General features: G+C 53.7%; 7 protein-coding genes across 7 annotated transcripts; 5 read left to right on the top strand and 2 right to left on the bottom strand.

The window, feature by feature from the left end:
- Window positions 1–631: 631 nt before the first annotated feature.
- On the top strand, window positions 632–1,237 carry F5144DRAFT_599574 (uncharacterized protein; the record flags this gene model as incomplete). The annotated part of the gene is made up of 3 exons (XM_066791020.1): window positions 632–658; window positions 736–1,085; window positions 1,141–1,237. The coding sequence occupies 3 exons, from the start codon at window positions 632–634 to the stop codon at window positions 1,235–1,237; spliced, it is 474 nt and encodes a 157-aa protein (XP_066646457.1).
- Window positions 1,238–1,883: 646 nt separating this feature from the next.
- F5144DRAFT_599573 (Metallo-dependent phosphatase-like protein) lies at window positions 1,884–3,693 on the top strand (the record flags this gene model as incomplete). Its single annotated transcript, XM_066791019.1, has 7 exons — window positions 1,884–2,033; window positions 2,108–2,188; window positions 2,254–2,689; window positions 2,752–2,995; window positions 3,051–3,412; window positions 3,478–3,602; window positions 3,655–3,693. 7 exons carry the CDS (start codon window positions 1,884–1,886, stop codon window positions 3,691–3,693), a joined length of 1,437 nt encoding a protein of 478 aa, XP_066646456.1.
- Window positions 3,694–4,062: 369 nt separating this feature from the next.
- F5144DRAFT_116043 (uncharacterized protein) lies at window positions 4,063–4,892 on the bottom strand. The gene is made up of 2 exons (XM_066782171.1): window positions 4,788–4,892; window positions 4,063–4,700 (listed from the first exon to the last, which is right to left on the bottom strand). Exon 2 carries the CDS (start codon window positions 4,670–4,672, stop codon window positions 4,118–4,120), a length of 555 nt encoding a protein of 184 aa, XP_066646455.1. The 5' UTR covers window positions 4,673–4,700; window positions 4,788–4,892; the 3' UTR covers window positions 4,063–4,117.
- Window positions 4,893–5,013: 121 nt separating this feature from the next.
- F5144DRAFT_116003 (uncharacterized protein) lies at window positions 5,014–6,460 on the top strand. The gene is made up of 3 exons (XM_066782170.1): window positions 5,014–5,634; window positions 5,707–5,721; window positions 5,813–6,460. Exons 1-3 carry the CDS (start codon window positions 5,275–5,277, stop codon window positions 6,257–6,259), a joined length of 822 nt encoding a protein of 273 aa, XP_066646454.1. The 5' UTR covers window positions 5,014–5,274; the 3' UTR covers window positions 6,260–6,460.
- Window positions 6,461–6,661: 201 nt separating this feature from the next.
- Window positions 6,662–8,504, bottom strand: F5144DRAFT_485012 (kinase-like domain-containing protein; the record flags this gene model as incomplete). The annotated part of the gene is made up of 5 exons (XM_066785480.1): window positions 6,662–7,553; window positions 7,604–8,000; window positions 8,021–8,159; window positions 8,219–8,300; window positions 8,356–8,504. The coding sequence occupies 5 exons, from the start codon at window positions 8,502–8,504 to the stop codon at window positions 6,662–6,664; spliced, it is 1,659 nt and encodes a 552-aa protein (XP_066646453.1).
- Window positions 8,505–8,943: 439 nt separating this feature from the next.
- Window positions 8,944–9,441, top strand: F5144DRAFT_115956 (uncharacterized protein; the record flags this gene model as incomplete). The annotated part of the gene is made up of 3 exons (XM_066782169.1): window positions 8,944–9,201; window positions 9,260–9,284; window positions 9,344–9,441. Coding segments are annotated over 3 exons (324 nt in total), but the record flags the coding sequence as incomplete, so codon positions are not given.
- A 1,931-nt stretch (window positions 9,442–11,372) lies between these two features.
- On the top strand, window positions 11,373–16,149 carry F5144DRAFT_561975 (uncharacterized protein). Its single transcript, XM_066788285.1, has 8 exons — window positions 11,373–11,775; window positions 11,829–12,749; window positions 12,804–12,938; window positions 12,991–13,057; window positions 13,107–14,170; window positions 14,223–14,376; window positions 14,430–15,683; window positions 15,739–16,149. The coding sequence occupies exons 1-8, from the start codon at window positions 11,671–11,673 to the stop codon at window positions 16,020–16,022; spliced, it is 3,984 nt and encodes a 1,327-aa protein (XP_066646451.1). The 5' UTR covers window positions 11,373–11,670; the 3' UTR covers window positions 16,023–16,149.
- Window positions 16,150–17,066: the final 917 nt, after the last annotated feature.

Genomic DNA, 17,066 nt, shown 5'->3' with positions numbered 1-17,066 from the left:
GAAATATCCACGGTTGAATTGGTTGGGTTGATCTTAAATTGGCATGCAAGTGTTTAAAGATGTCTCTGTTTGATTATTTAGTGAGGATCGGAAAATTTCTAGAATCCTCTTCCGTTCTTTCCAACCCCTTTCCGCTTCTTTGCCGAAACCTTTACCTCCCGGATAGCTGCGGCGACTAAAGGGCTTCCAAGAATGCATCCAAGAATGCAGTAAACGAGTTGTCATCCAATCATCTCAACATACACTAACATCACAAGTCGAGAACAATGGAATGCAAGATCGATATCAAACGACCGGGCCGGGGCCGCTGGCGGGTCCACCATGATTGCGGGATGCCAAGAAGGTCCACATGAAATTCAATGCCAAGAGGAGTCCGTCCCGGCAATTGCATGAGCCGCGTTGCCAGCCTGCAAGCATCGCATTCGAGAAGCCGTCTCAGCCCGGCTACCAACCAACACTAGTGCTTTGGCGTTTGCTTTTGGAACACGCTGTTGGCCCCATTGGTGCGGATGTTTAGTAGTTGTTGCGGCGACGTCTAGATCATCTTAGCATTTGGCTAAGGGGTCAGATCTGGTTTCGTATTTTATTCCATTTCCCTCGCAGTCCTAGGACAGCTGGCCGTTCAGACACGATGGGCTCGACGTTTGCGATCATCAAGGTAAGCGCGAGCCGTTACAAAAAAACAGATCGCGTAATCTCCCGTTGGTGTCGCGCGCTAACCTACGTTGTCCCTAGACCCTGATTGTCCCCGCGGTCATCTCTCTCATGCTCTTCCTTGCCGCAACCTTCGTCCTCGTCCCCCTATGGCAACGCTACCGAAACCGGTACAGCCAGTACCTACCGCTCGAAACAATATCAAACCAGACACTATCCCTCAGGGCGAGACTGCAGAGCGCTATCCTCCGGTTTATGGCACCGTCAGCGTGGAGAGCCAGAGCCTCTGACGGCATCGTGGTTGCTGAGCGAAATTCTTTCGATTCTGAAGAGGGGGAAGAGCTGGGCGACGTGGACGAGACCACTGCGAGGAGAGTATTAGACCAGCAAAGAGGGGACCCTGTCGACAGTACGAGAAGGTTAAGCAGAGAGTCAGTCTCCACAGTCAGCTCCAGTCAAAGTACCCGCACACTAATTGCCCAACAGCCTCGAGGAAGGGTTCATGGACGACAGTGATGACGACAGCGAGGGCGAAGTCGAACGGGCTGGTGTCACGATAAACATCTTTGGAGCGCGGCGTTGATTTCGGAATGAGCCCGGTGAAGGGAGGCTATATTTTTGACGGCGTCGAGTTCGACTGTATGTGATCCTTAAGTCATTCACCACTGCCTCACAAATGCACTTAATGCGTGGTTCCTCTCATCAACGTGGGCCTCGAAAACTATCCCTCAACAATGCCATATCAGCGAGGTTCTTAGAATCGGTTTCGGGTGTGCTAATTACACATGAAGTGGCTTATCGTACGATTGGACAGTAAATACCAAATGCCTTGTCAGTCGAGTCGTGGTTTCGAGGAATAAGCTAGGAAACGACTGGACCCCTGCCACATTAACTACCTAGCTAACGCTTACAAGCATTCGCTGCGTGGCATGCCTTTATCAGGGTCAGAACCATGTGGTTTCGGATGCCAAGGCCGGGCCCGAGTCTGGACCTCTGATTAGCGCACGCCCAAGGCAACCCGCAGAACTGGACCGAACTTTAGTCGCATCTTGCCTTCAGGTTTCAGTGCTCTTGCCATCACTCGACCCCCTGCGGCCCCGATTTTGTGCGATTTACGTCCTACGTTGTCTAGGTAAATAGGCAGCCTCGGAACTGCGACTAATTTTCTGTGCTTTATCAAGTACAACGCATGTTTCCCCTCTCGAGGTAACACTTAATTATCCGAGACGATGGCGGCCCCAGAGGAGAAGGCTACAGACCTCAAGAACCAGGGCAACAAGGCCTTTGCGGCGCACGACTGGCCGACCGCGATCGACTTATACAGTCAGGCCATCGAACTAAACAACAAGGAGCCCACCTTCTGGTCCAACAGAGCCCAGGTCCGCACAACCCCGCCATCAGCCTTGCCCGGCGCCCCCTTTGGTCGCGTGACTGACCATGTCCTTCTGCATAGGCCTACCTGAAGACGGAAGCGTACGGCTTTGCTGTCAGAGATGCCACGAAAGCTATCGAACTCAAGCCGAGCTTCGTCAAGGTGCGCAATGACCCTCTGTCGCCCCACACCGTTGCACCGACGCTGACGGTTTTCCCGGAATCCAGGCCTACTACCGGAGAGCGACAGCATACGCCGCCATCTTGAGGCCCAAAGATGCTGTGAAGGATTTCAAGACTTGCGTTAAGATCGACCCCAGCAACAAGGATGCCAAGCTTAAACTGGTCGAATGCGAGAAGATTGTGCGACAGCTCGCCTTCTTCGCCGCCATCGAGGTCGGGGACGAGCCGTCGGCTGCCGAGGGTCTCGATGTGGACTCGATTGCCGTCGAGCCCGCCTATGACGGCGCCAAATTGGAAGGGGAGATGACGCAGGAGTTCATCGACGACATGACCGAGAGGTTTAAGAACGGGAAGTTAATACACAAGAAATACGTCTACCAGATTATCCTGGCGGTCAAAAAGCTTGTGTACGACGAGCCCACCATGGTCGAGGTCGATATCCCCGAGGACGTCCAGCTTACCGTTTGCGGTGACACCCACGGTGGGTCTAACCTAACCTATCTAGACTTCCTGGGAGCTGTACAAGATGCTGACTGTTAGCAGGGCAATATTTTGACTTGATGGAGCTCTTCAGGTTAAACGGTACCCCGGGTGACAAGCATTGGTACTTGTTCAACGGCGACTTCGTGGACCGGGGTTCTTGGTCGACCGAGATTGCGCTGTTGCTCTACGCCAACAAGTGGCTGCGGCCCAAGAACTTCTTCATCAACCGCGGCAACCACGAGACAGACGACATGAACAGGGTTTATGGATTTGAGGGCGAATGCAAGGCAAAATACAACGAGCGGTAAGTTATTCACGGCCCCTGGCGCAATGGGCGGCACACTAATAATGGCTCTCAGCGTATTTAAGCTGTTCTCCGAAAGCTTCTCTGCCCTGCCGTTGGCGACTTTGATCGGCAAGAAGTACTTTGTACTACACGGTGGTCTGTTCTCGGACGACAACGTAACGCTAGACGACATCCGGAAACTCGACAGGCATAAGCAGCGGCAACCCGGGCAGGCTGGCCTAATGATGGAGATGTTGTGGACTGACCCGCAAACGGAGCCCGGAAGGGGCCCCAGCAAGCGTGGCGTGGGTATGCAGTTTGGCCCCGACGTCACCAAGCGGTTCTGTGAGAAGAACGGCCTGGAGGCGGTTATCCGCAGCCACGAGGTCAGGATGGGAGGCTACGAAGAAGAGCACGACGGGAAGTGCATCACCGGTATGTTCGAGTTCAAAATGAAACCCAGGCCCAAGGTAATGCTTACTGACCTGGTGTTGCTTCAGTCTTTTCGGCGCCCAAATACTGCGACATGACCGAGAACAGGGGCGCGTATATCAATATTGGCCCCGACTACAAGCTCAAGTTCACGCAGTTCGACGCTGTCCCGCACCCCAATATCCGGCCCATGGTAAGCAGTACCAAATTGCGTCCTAGTTGTTCTCATGCTAACATGATGACAGGCCTATGCCCAGAACTCGGTGATGTCCTCGCTCATGTAGATACTGTTGCTGCCAGTGCGAGAACAGAGACTGTCTGTGGGATTGAGAGGTCGTTGTATACTCCCCACTCTACGAGGGCTGTTGTGACTTGGCGTTCAGGTGGCCCTGCATGGCGCTACTCTGTCGATGGTAGATGGGCTGTCAAATATTTCTCGAGATTGCTGTTATGGGCAGTCGAGAAACCCCATCAGAGCCAGCCCCTTGCCGCTTCCCTCCGCATCTCATGCCAGGAACCAGCAAGGGAGCTACAGAGGAGCTGTCTGTCTACATCGGTGCGTCACCGCACAGATAGACGCCTCGCATCCAGATACTAGCTATGTAGCGAGCTGGATAGGGAGATATAGACCACCCCAAATCAAACCAAACCAGTCCCCATTTGCTCCCCTCCATCTTCACCCTGACCAAAACGACCGCATCAATTCAATCAACCCAACCCAGCCCACAACCCGCCCTCCCCCTCCTTCCCAATCAAACTCCCCAACCAATCCCCACTCGCCACCACCCTTAACACCATCCTCCCCGCCTCCTCCCCTCCATTACCATCACCACCACCATTACCGCCTGTAGACATAACCATCCCCCCAAACGCCGTCACCGCCCCCACAAACGCCGCCAGGTCGGCCCGCGGCACCCGCACCCACGCGTCCCCGCCGTCGCCCACCGCGAGGAAGTCGATGGGGATGGCCGCGCCGGTGTCGCCGAGGAATTGCCGGAGGGCGGTGGTCAGGTAGGCGCGTAGTTGGAGGATGTCGGGGTTGTTGTTGTTGTTGTTGCTGGTGGTTGTTGTTGTGGGGGTGGTGAGGGAGAGGTGGGCGTAGGCGGAGGGGGGGGATTTGAGGGTGAGGGTTGTGAGGGTGTGGGTGTGGGTGTGGGAGGTGGGTGTCTGTGTCTGTGTTGGTGTTGAGGTGGGGTGTGGGGCTGGGTTTGTCGTCGTTGTTATTGTTGGGTCGTTTTGGGGGGCGGGAGGGTCGATATCCATTTTGGTGTGTTTGAGATGTGATTGGGAGCTGGGTGGTTTCGTTTTGTAAGTGAGACAATGCAGGACTGGTGATGGTGGGCTCGGTGAGGTCGATGGTGTGATATGGGTGTTTTACTCTTATGTCGCAATTCCTGGAGAATAAAATGATCCCGACAGTCTGTACATTGAGGAGAGCTGAAACAAGACCACAAGGTGATACTTTTTTGTTGTTCATGTGAAAGTCGCAGTTTTGCGAATATATTCATCGCATTAAAGAGGTCGAGCAAACCCGAAAGTTATAGTTACATCCATGTGGGACTGCCAAGTAATTATGGGTGTATCGAGGTGATTCTTCCGATTCCTGCATCTCAACCATCAGACCAAGAAGCTTCTACCATTCCTCCTTCAAAAGATTCCTTCATTATATCATCTCAGTCACTCACTATGCACGCTCGATCTAGGGCGTCCCCATGGCTCAGGCCTGGCTGAAGAAATTGTCCCGGGTCATCTGACCGGCTTGGACCACCCCAGACGTCTAGAGAGGGCGCGTCGTGCCAGGACAGGCAACATTCACCTTCCATCTTCCTACACACACATTTCATCATCTCCTCTGCCACGTCCAAATGGCCCGAGAGCGGCGAACACCCCTCCCTGCCCCCGTAGGATACATGCCGGTCGAGAATGGCATGAATTCGAAGTCGAATGGCATGAATGAGAAGTCGCATGGCACGAATAAGAAACCGAATGCACCTTCCCAGAAGCCCCGTGGATCGCGGTCGACCAGTCACTCCCAAAAAAAAGCCTCCACTGGGTTCAATACCCTTTTCGCGCTGGCACTGTTGCCTGTCCTCTGTTCGCTTGTCATCCTAATGTTCGGTGGCTTTCAAGCCTTCTTCCGCGTCCTGACAATGCCAATCCGGATTCCATACAAGATCGTGATGTGGTTCCCTAAGACGATGATAATGCTGTACCTGGATTACAAGGCAAGTAGAATTTTCCACCCACTGGCATTACAAATATATGGATGAACATAAATGCTAACACGCTCCTTGCAGCCAATCGCCCTCTACGTAAGTCCCAACCAAGCTTCATTCGCCTCCTCCAGCACTTCTCCCTCCTGCCCAACATTTCTGCATCAGGCAACCGCTAACCCACCAGCAGCTCACGTGCGCCATCGCCCTTGGCGCAGTCACGAGTTTGCTCGTGGGGAGCCTAACTGTGCTTTTCGCCAGGTGCCTCGGTTGCATCTGCCCTTGTTTGCGCCGCCGGCAGCGGAAGCGGCCGAACCAGCCCGCCCCTAAACCCCCCATTCCTCCGAAGCGACACGCCGCGTCGGCCGTCACCTGGTCCTCGGACGAAAGCGGAGACCTGCCCGGGCCACTTATCCCGCCGCCGCGGAGGTTCCACGGGCCCACGATCAAGGAGGCAAAGCCCAAGCCTACACCGAAAGCTAAGAAGGTGACGGGACCTCCGGCGACGGGATCCTCGACATGGTCCCGGGACGCGCGGCACAGGACGCCGCAGTCAGCCAAAGTCAGAGTGGAGGATACCATCCATGAAGAGTCGTCGTCGCTGTCTGACGACCGGCCGAAACGGAATAGGTTTTGATGAGGCGGGTTAGATATTCTTGCTGGAATGGGTTCTAGCGCTTGAAAGCGCCGACTAGACATAACCACCTACTTGTTTAAGTAGAATTTCAAACACTTATTTAAGTGTAATTTAGCAAATGGAACCTAGAAACCCATGTCCCATGTCTTCCGTGATTAGTGACCTATCTGTCTGTATTCCGCTCTCCTGATGTCAGCCAAAGTATCCGCATAGAATACACCAAAGCCATGCCGCTGATCGTAGTCACCACCTTTCAAGCTCGCGACCTAAGCGGGGCCACTGTACTGCCTCCTGGCCACGTACACAACCGTGAACGCCCCTGTTCTCTAGGCCCAGCCCCAACTCTAACTAACCCCCAGCCCCAACATCCAATCCCGCCCACCGTCGCCCAGTATCGAGAGCCTACCGACGATACGGGTCACGGTCCCTATCCCTGTCCCTATCCCTCTCTCTATCCCTCTCCCGATCGCGCACAACAGGCGAGCGGCTGCGACTCCTCGTGCGGCTGGTGCGCGCCCGGTCGTCGTAGTCCCGCCTGCGGTCCCAATCATGCCGCCGATCGTCCCTGTCATCCCTTCGCCGCCGGTCGTCCCGCCTCGGCGCGTCGCGGTCGTAGCTGGGGATGTACGTGTCGACGTCTTGCCGGCCTCCGCCTCCACCGCGCGGCCGCCCACCGCCTCTGTCGCGGTAGCCATCCGGGTGGTCGGGATCGCTGGGCGGTGGCGGGCGGGGGGGAAGGCCACGGTCTCGGTGCCATGCGGGCACGCGCTCCTCCGGTCCGCGGCTGCCGCGCGGGTAGCGGCCGCTGTTGACGCCGTTCCTGCTGCCGAAGCCGTCGCTGCTGAAGGAGGCGTTGGGCCCATCGTGGGGGCCGCGGCCGACTGTGCCGCCTTTGGGGGCCGGTGGCAGCGCTGCCCTCCTATCGTGAAACTTCCTCCGGTCTAGTTCGTGGCTCTCTTCGAAGGACGGGAGTTCGTGGGGTTTCGCTGGTAATGGTGTGGTTTGGAAATAGGGGTGTTTGAGGGCGTCAATGGCATTGACGCGGCTTCGCCAGTCGAGCCTGAGGAGCTCTCTAAGAAGTGACACCGCTCCCGATCCGTATTCTCGGAACCGCTGTGATAGATTCCCCTGCCTGGGCCGAGGCTGCAGGGCCTCGGCTCCGGGCAGCGACCGCCAACCGGGCATGTTTTCGTCCGTGGGTGTTCCACAAAGCTCAAAGATGATTTCGAGCTGGTGGCCATCACTCTCCCCGGCAAGGATCGGCTTGCCAACGAGCATCTCGCCAAACACACAACTATCAATGTTAGCGAATGCCGCGTAGTTGGGATGACTGAAGGTATTTACCCCACGCCCCACATGTCAATTGCTGTGGTATATCGTTTTAGGTGCATCAGCAGCTCGGGAGGCCGGTACCAGCGAGTCACGACTAGGCTTGTGTAATCGCGCCGCCCTTCCCCACCACCTTTACCAGGCTTTGGAACCTCTCCCTCGTAGTGCCTTGCAAGGCCGAAGTCTGCAATCTGGAGGATGCCTTTGTTGTCGATCAAAAGGTTGGCAGCCTTCATATCTCTGTGCAGAATATGGTTCTCGTGAAGGTACTTGAGGCCCTCCAGGAGCTGGAGCATGTAGCACTTGATCTGCGGTTCTGTGAAGTGCACCGAGGGGTTGTCGAGCAAGCCTGAGAGATCGTGGTCCATATAGGGCGTCACCATGTACATGATCGGCTTCTTCCGCTTGTCGGCTGGCGGTTAGTTAGCAAACTGGTTGCAACAGCCGTCCCATGGGAGGTGAACTTGCTGCTCCTAGTTGGGTGTTCTACCGCCATCTCTTCCAGGCGCAGGACATTGACGTGAGAGAGAAGTTTCAGCAACTTGATTTCTCGGAGTGCCGTGATGGGGAACTGGGAAGGTATTAGTTGAAAGATACGGACGGGGGAGGTAAGTATATAGTAGTACTAACCCCATCCTTTTCGTTATGCATGATGATCTTCTTCAGGGCAACCAAGGCACCAGTCTTTTTCGACCTCGCCCGATGAACCTCACTAGCAGCGAGTATGAGCAGATAGGCCAATCACCAAAAATAATGCAAATGCTCACCCGAAAGTACCCTCACCGAGCTTGCCCAGGACCTCATAATCAGTGATTCGTGAGCATCCGGTAAAGCTATTCCTAGGCCGTAAGTGGGCAACGGCAAAACTGCGAGGGGAGGCCGCAGCGGCCGGTTTCCCGGAGTCGAGGATGCTCATGGTTGCTTTTGGACCACCAGGATCACAATCGATTTGTGACCGCTGCTCGAGATTGTTGTGTTCTGATGAAGGTCCAATGCGACGCGAGTTTGACGGAGTGTTGGCAGAGAAATAAAGAAGCGTAATGTGTTGAGGTGGAAAGCGGAAGCGTGGGCCTCTCAACGGGGAATAATAAGTGACATGACAAAGTAAGGGACTATTGTGATTCTTTTGAAGCTGGAACACAATATGGCCCCAGGCTTCAAAAGTCCAGACGAAATCGAGGTAGGGAGGTGTGAAGAACGAGCAGCGCGACGGTGGTAGGCGAATGATTGATGCGCCAAGCCCAGCACTTACCCTGCTGGACATTGCAGCGGTGCACGGACCAGCTTTATGCCATGGAATGGAACCTTGGAGCTTGCGGCTCAGGTACGTACCCCAACCCTGGCCGAGTGTGTCCCACCAGCTTCGGCAGCTGCCAACCTCGAATCTTGAACGCACCTTGCTCGATAGCGACGAACACTCGACACATCACCCGTGCACACCTCCAATCCGACGCGGGAAAGGGTCCGTACAAGTCTGCTCCCTCGATCACACCCATTTGCCCCTGACAATCCCATCTCCAGAGGAAGAATCGCGCACAATGGCCGGCGCACCCCCCGTTCGCCCGATCTACCGCTTCATGGCCACTGGCCTGGGCGCATCAATGTGGTTTTGGGTACGTCGGGGCTCTGTTAGAAATGGCTCAGAGAAGAAGCTGACTGGATCCGTCACAGATCTTTTACCGGGCCAAGAAAGACGGTACTACCAACCAACCCGACAAGTCGCTCAATCGACGAGAAACTAACCCAACCGCACAGGGCCGGTCCTCCTTGGCTGGAAGCATCCTTGGGAGCACTAGAGACGGAACCGAAGAGGATAGACTGCGGAGGATTTTTACTGGGGGAGCATTGTACATATTACCCCCAATACGACGCACTCTCGAAGCCATCTACGCAACATGTTGCCAGTTCGGCTACAATGGCGCCCACGAATTTGGCGATTGATTTGAGTGTTCGGACTTCCCATCGACTCCCTTAGCAACACTAGAACCATCTCGGAGGATGAAGGGGGCCTTGTTGGATTGTTCTTGGTGGAAGGGCTCGGCGACAACCTGACCCTCGCCGATCGGCCTATTCATTCGAGACCAGCACTTCAGGCTGGTTCAAGCCTCTCTTCGTATCAGATCGCTTCTATATCTAGCACCCCCCATCCATTTATGTTCTTATACAGACCAAGGTTGAGGAGCCACAACAGTCACCGGCCACATGGGTAGTGAACCAGTCCCGTGGATCAGATCACTTATCTTACAAATGTTTACCGCGTTTGTTTTTCGCCGTTTGCTTGTTACAGAACGGTCTGCCTTCAAAGAATCATGTGAAGCTATATGCTGAGATCAAGGTTCGTGCCTGTGGGTTATGGCCCGGACATTGTCAAGCAACTGTTTAAATGCACAATGGTTGAGGCCGATTGAACTCGACCAACACCTTACCGCCCCATGCCGAGTCTGAAAAACCATTGACCGCTCACATGGTAGAGTATCACCGTAGGGGTAATAAGCCGAGCTTTGGGGCAAACCAGCGGCAGCGGCGAATGCGTACTAATTCTTCCTAGAACCCATGTTCTCTTGTTTCCGTTCACTGGACCCAAGAAAAAGGCCGAAACTGATATTTTACGGTTTCACCACCAAGCCCGAGGTCTACCTACCGCCATGCGAATTTAGGAAACGGAAGGTCGACCGCCGGGAGGAGGTATGTCTACAGGTATATTGTCGGTGGGTGGTTCTAGGCTCGATGGTCTTGCTGACGGGATTAGGATTGGATGTGGCTGTTGGCCAGGGCCTCGACAACTTGGGCATCGCTCGTCACCATCGCTTACCGCCATCACCCGTCACCGTCACTATGGCCGACGACTCTGCGTCCGAACACAAGGACCTTCCGTCTCCCGAATTCTCAATGCCGTCGAAACCCTCACGAACATTCGGCGCGCTCGCAAACGGTAACTTTCAATCCCAACCCGGTCAGCAACAGTCGAGCCAGAAGCCGTCTATCAACATACCCGTGGACATAGACACGCCATGTCCCCAATTCCCAGGGGCGTTGACCCCCCCGCGAACTATCGGCGCTCCCGCGAACCGTCACCTTCAATCCCCAATCCCAAGACTATTGAACCCGAAGCCGCCTCCCAACAACATACCCGTAAGCATGCATGCACCGTAGTCGCACCACAGCTTATGTTTCTAACGCGATGATAGGACCATTCGTTGCAACCACAGCCACCACTCTCTGCATGGCATTGGTGATGGTGCTATATCCACCAGCATGGCTGTTCAAACTCATGCAGTTTACGTATGTAAGCTGGGATTTCAAGGTTGGGAGTGTTGGGCTCGGGATAGTGTTGTATCCACCACCATAGTTATTTAAAACCATGCAGTTTACATGTATATAAGCTGGGATTTCAAGGTTGGAATGGCGAATGGTTAGGTTATGGAGGCTCGGGATGGCCTACCTGGGGTACCTGATTTTGCCTTGTCGTGGGTTGGGGAGTTACTCTCTGGCCAAAAAGTGTAGGTGCCACCGAAACCTTCGACGGGATGAAATGAAAGTTATTCGAAAGCCCAAAGTGCACGGTTTACTTTTTATTGATTCGGTTTTTTTTTAAAAAAAAAATTCATTGCTCGGTTTTCTTTATTTCATAACGTTACCTCTTTCTCTTTTCTTGATTCAACTAGTTATTGCTTCCGTTTCAAGTTTAGCTTTTTAACTAGTTACCTACCTAGGTAGGTCCGTGCAATTTCAATACTCCAGCAATGTACCTACCGGGGTTTGTTGCTTGGCATAACCGACGTCACCTGTTTCTCGTCAACTCCATGGTTTCGATTATCGACTGTTTTTGGAGGACCGTGAACCAGCGCATTGACAATTTGTTCCGTCCCACGTCCTTGCCTTTAGGTTCTATGTTCTTCCCCGCAGTTCTGTGTTCTTCCCCGAAGTTATCTACGATGCAGCCTCCGTTCGCTGACGAAACGTTCGCCTAGAGGAGGAAAGAGAGTCATTCGGTGACCCAAAGTCTACTTTTCATTTGACTCGGTTTCTTTTATCTATTTTTTTTTTTTCACTATTTCTTCTTAAGTTCTCGCTCCGGTAACATGGACCAATACGATGGAGAAAATGAGGGCGGCCCCCTCTATCGCCTATCGACAAATAGGAGCAGATCTAGTATCTTCGAGGACGTCGAGATGGCACATGACGAGGTCAGTGATTGCCGCGCACGGGCAGTGAAAATCTCTGACATATCAGGCTGCAGCTCTTCGCTGGTCCTGTCGCCGAATCTCTTCCTACATCCGTCTCTGCCTTCAACCACCGTCGAACGCGTGCAGATTCAACAACCAGCTTCTCTTTCTACCAAGACGAGGACGAACCAGAGGAACCTGGAGAGCCTTTTGTGTCTAGTAGTGGGCGACCATCCATAGACGATCTCGAGGAACTGCCTTTTGAAGACGACTTCGGAGAACTGGACGACTCCGCCGACCTGGAACCCAACGCAGCCTACGACGACCACACCTTCCTCCGGAGAATGTCGACGCAATCGAGGGAATCCGTTCACCACAGACTCCTTCGACGCGACAGTGGTGTGTCGGCCAGCAGCGGCTACACCGCCAACCGCCATAACCAGAAGCTGTACATGGAGAACGAGGACCTTTACATCGCCATTGCGGGTTTTCGGACCAGCCGCATCGGATTTGCCATCTACTGCCTGCTATGTCTCGTGACCGGTGGCGTGGCTTGGCTCTTGTTCCGCTGGTTGCCTAGATGGCATGTCAAGTTGATCGGCAAGGCGGCACCCCTACGCGACTGCCAATGGGTGGTCGTCGAGAATCAGTGGAACGAGATGGCGATAGTGGACGTCAACTCACGTCCGTACGGGAGGTCATTGTCGACCATCTTCGGATCCCCTTCGAAAAAGGGGACATACGCCATGGGAGAGGAACAGGATCCCATCATCCGGGATCTTCGAATGATCGACTACCGATATGTCAGACTTTTCTTCCATCCCATCAAGGACAAGTTGATGCTATGTACCGGATGGAAGGACCCCCTGTGGTCAAACGTTCGAGAAATACGCGCCGGTATCGACAGCGAGGAAAAGACGCACCGCGATGTAGTCTTTGGCGATAACCTTATTGATATCGAGCAAAAGTCGTGGTTCCGGCTCCTGGTGGATGAGGTAAGTTTTCCACCAAAAGTTACGTAGTAGACATGGCTAACCGATTGCATGTAGGTGTTTCACCCCTTCTACGTTTTCCAAATCGCCAGTCTCATCCTCTGGTCCCTTGACGAGTATTACTATTACGCCATCGCAATCTTCGTCATATCTGTGGGCAGTATCACGACAAATCTGATCGAGACGAAATCTGTAAGTTTTACCACCGCCTCCCGTCACAGAAGCCAATAACTAACGGTACAAGACGATGAAAAGGCTCCGCGAGATCTCTCGTTTTGTCTGTGACGTCCGAGTCCTTCGGAGCGGCTTTTGTATGTTTTTAATCACCCGCTCGAAGAGTTATCTTCTGACATCATTTAGGGCGGAACATCCCCTCGAGTGATCTCGTTCCGGGCGACGTTTACGAAGTTAGCGATCCGAGTCTCGGCCAATTTCCAGCGGACAGTCTCCTTCTCAGTGGCGATTGCATCGTCAACGAAAGCATGCTTACTGGCGAATCCGTCCCCGTCTCAAAAATCCCAGCAACCGACAGGACGCTTTCAAGCCTGGACTTGTCGGCCTCCACTATGCTTCCGGAGGTTGCAAAGAACTTCTTGTTCTGTGGGACCAAGATTGTACGTGCCCGACGGCCGCAGGAAAATGGAGACGGAGAAGCTGTAGCGCTCGCCATGGTCGTCAGGACTGGTTTCAACACAACCAAAGGCGCCTTGGTCCGCTCCATGCTTTTCCCCAAGCCCTCTGGCTTCAAGTTCTACAGGGACTCGTTTCGATACATTTCAGTCATGGCGTGCGTGGCGTTGCTCGGATTTACCGCGTCACTGATCAACTTCATCAGACTCGGGCTAGAGTGGCATCTGATCATTATCCGCGCCCTCGACCTCATCACCATTGTGGTTCCTCCCGCTTTGCCGGCGACCCTGACTATTGGTACCACTTTCGCCCTCAGGCGGCTCAAAGCGAAGCAGATATTTTGCATCAGCCCGCAGAGGGTAAATGTGGGGGGGAAGCTCGACCTGATGTGCTTCGATAAGACTGGGACCCTAACAGAAGAAGGGCTCGATATTCTTGGAGTACGCGTTGTTTCGCGGGCTGAGAATCGGTTTGGCGGTCTTCTAACCGGCCCCAACGACCTCGCATCAGATCACAGCGCAACTCCGGGGGGCATGGACCATACCGACACGCGAATGGCGGCGTTGTACACGATGGCAACCTGCCACTCACTGCGTATCGTGGACAATGAACCGGTCGGAGACCCCCTTGACCTCAAAATGTTCGAATTTACAGGATGGTCGTATGATGAAGGAAACATGGGAGGCGGCAATGCCGACGACGAAGAGCAAAGCAGCCTTCAACCCGCAGTCGCCAGACCACCGACAGAGCCTAAACATCAAACAAACGGCGTGGGCCAGGACTTAAACCAAAACGTGAGCAGCATTATACTCAGCCTTCTTCATTTTCGGCGCTAACATGTCCTAGGTTCCTCTTGAGCTCGGTATCCTTAATTCTTTCGAGTTCGTCTCCGAGCTGCGGCGGGCCAGCGTCATCGTCAGGGCCTTTGGTCGCCCGAGCGGAGATGTCTATGTCAAGGGGGCACCGGAGAGCATGCGTAGCATCTGTCGGCCGGAAACATGTAAGTGCCCGGCTCATTCCGTGCCAATAGAGATGGTCTCTAATGCTATATAGTCCCTGCCGACTACGAGGACCTTCTATCCCAGTATACGCATAAGGGTTACAGGGTGATCGCATGTGCAACTAAGCACATCAAGAAGCTCAGCTGGGTCAAAGCTCAAAAGATGAAACGGGACGTGGTCGAGTCCGATCTCGACTTCGTTGGCTTCATCATTTTTGAAAACAAGCTGAAACCGACGACGGCTAATGTCCTCAAGGAGCTTGCCGACTCTAACATCGGGACCGTCATGGTGACTGGCGATAATATTCTAACCGCCATTAGCGTGGCAAGGGAGTGCGGCATGATCAACAAGACGGCCCACTGTTATATTCCTCGTTTCCTCACTGGGGACGCGAGGGACCCCAACGCCAGCCTGCAGTGGGAGAGTGTCGACAACCAAGCTTATCAGTTGAACTCCAAAACCTTACTCCCCCTGCCGGCTCCTGTGGAGTCGGATGCCTCACTGCCCTACGACATCTCCAACATACGCAACTACTCAATCGCCGTCAGCGGCGACGTTTTCCGCTGGGTCGTTGACTATGCACCACCGGAAGTTTTGCGGAAGATGCTCGTCACAGGCAAGGTCTTTGCCCGCATGTCTCCTGACGAGAAGCACGAGCTCGTCGAGAAGCTGCAAAGCATCGATTATTCGTGCGGCTTCTGTGGCGATGGTGCAAACGATTGCGGTGCGCTCAAAGCTGCCGACGTGGGCATTTCGCTTTCGGAGGCCGAGGCATCCGTTGCCGCACCTTTTACATCCCGAGTGTTCGACATCCGTTGCGTGCCCGAGGTGATCCGGGAGGGCCGAGCGGCACTGGTTACCAGTTTCAGTTGCTTCAAGTACATGAGCCTGTATTCGGCCATCCAGTTTACCTCGGTCAGCTTCCTCTACGCCTCGGCCTCGAACCTCGGCGATTTCCAGTTTCTATTCATCGACTTGGCCCTTATCCTACCCATCGCCGTGTTTATGAGCTGGGCCGGCCCGTTCCCGGAACTCTGCCGCAAGAAGCCGACGGCAGACTTGGTCTCACGCAAGGTGCTCACTCCGCTGTTGGGCCAAATCTCCATCTGCATTGCGATTCAGGCGCTGGTGTTTGTCGCCGTCCGCCAGCAACCGTGGTTCATTCCGCCCATCATTGACCATGATCACTCACACATCGAAAACTCGGAAAACACCGCGCTGTTCCTGACTTCGTGCTTTGAGTACATTCTGTCAGGAGTTGTGCTCAACGCTGGTCGGCCGTTCAGACGCTCTGCGTTACATAACTGTACGTTACTCTCTCCTTGCACCACATTTTATGTTTCTAGCTAACGCGATGTCAGGGCCATTCGTTGCAACCATTGTCACCACTCTCTGCATGGCATTGGTAATGGTACTATATCCACCCGCGTGGCTGTTTAAAATCATGCAGTTTACATATGTAAGCTGGGATTTTAAAGTTGGGATTGTTGGGCTCGGGATGGCCTATTTTTCTTTGTCGTGGGTTGGGGAGCATATAATGTTCCAGAGGCTCGCGCGGCTAGTTGGAAAGATGAAGTTGAAATTGCTTGGGCAGACGAAGACGCGGAAACAGTACAAGGTGATTCAGGAGCAAATGGTGTTTTAAAACCCATAGAGTCTATTGCTGCGTAAGCGGCGCTGGTTTTGTTTGTATTATGGCATAGCGTTGGGGTTATAGACGGTTGAAGACCTTACAAAGGCACCTTATCATTTAATATAATTCTATAGTTATAACGCTACCGTACCATATGATGCCCAATCGAAACGCCATCACTGGGCAGGTTTCACGTGGGGGATATTGTGTAACCTATTCTCCGCTACCGTTGACAAACACCAGTGCATTAAGTTGTCTGAGAACGGTGAACTAATGGTGACCTTGGAATTCTAGCTCAGGTATGTAAACTGTATAATCTTAAATAGTCACGTTGGTGGGTAGAGCACCATCACCAGCGATATGCGTTAGAAATATAAGCTATTGCATTTAAACGGTTGCTTGATGATGCCGGGCCGTTGTGCTGTGTACCCAGTTATTGAAGACCAGAGCCGATAACTAGTCAGAGCACCCATGTGGTCTCCAGCCTGGCATGCGAATGGTCCTGAAGACGAGCAAAAGACCCATTCTTCGTTCAGTGCCAAGGCGCTTTGATGGCGAGTGTTCGAGGCCCAAGGAGCCAGAGGTATCCATGACAGGTGGGACCAGAGGCAAGGAAAAATCGCTGATCCCTGAAACCTTCACGGTTCAAGTGGGTGCCGAACCTCGATGGCTATCAACCTTGTCATGGCCAAACAATTGTAGAGCGGTGAAGGGTTTGTTATCCTCGACACTTTTAGTTTAGGCAACCGACTAAAAAGAGGCCGGATATTGTTAGTTAGGTAGGGGACAGGAGTGCCACGTCAACTTGGACTGTGGCGGATGGGTTCGTCGGATGTGACCTGGAGTTGAGGCACAAAAGGCCCGACCATAGGAAGGATAGGATGGGGGAACGCTGGCACATGTTGCCATCGAAGATTCACCGAGCGTAACGAAACAAAAAAAGTTCCGGGCGGAAGGGACCCCATGCTGCCTCGAGCGTTTCTGCACAAGCCACCACTGCCCCGCAAATTTTCTTAAAGCGCCCCAGCACAGCTTTTCCCCTCCCTCAACATTTCT

The sequence above is a fragment of the Chaetomium tenue genome, assembly GCF_020726465.1.
Source record: "Chaetomium tenue strain MPI-SDFR-AT-0079 chromosome Unknown F5144scaffold_2, whole genome shotgun sequence".
In the NCBI taxonomy this organism is placed as follows: Eukaryota; Fungi; Ascomycota; class Sordariomycetes; order Sordariales; family Chaetomiaceae; genus Chaetomium; species Chaetomium tenue.
The sequence above is the reverse complement of the archived record's forward strand: the minus strand, read 5'-3'. Positions and strand labels throughout refer to the sequence as shown.

What these genes read in the sequence shown, in the direction of transcription:
- F5144DRAFT_561975 (XM_066788285.1), top strand. Translation starts at nt 11,671, where the DNA reads ATGGACCAATACGATGGAGAAAATGAGGGCGGCCCCCTCTATCGCCTA. An exon ending in TCCGGCTCCTGGTGGATGAG is followed by an intron (nt 12,750 to 12,803) that starts GTAAGTTTTCCA and finishes GATTGCATGTAG; the next exon opens with GTGTTTCACCCCTTCTACGT. An exon ending in AGTCCTTCGGAGCGGCTTTT is followed by an intron (nt 13,058 to 13,106) that starts GTATGTTTTTAA and finishes GACATCATTTAG; the next exon opens with GGCGGAACATCCCCTCGAGT.
- F5144DRAFT_116003 (XM_066782170.1), top strand. Translation starts at nt 5,275, where the DNA reads ATGGCCCGAGAGCGGCGAACACCCCTCCCTGCCCCCGTAGGATACATG.
- F5144DRAFT_116043 (XM_066782171.1), bottom strand. Translation starts at nt 4,672, where the DNA reads ATGGATATCGACCCTCCCGCCCCCCAAAACGACCCAACAATAACAACG.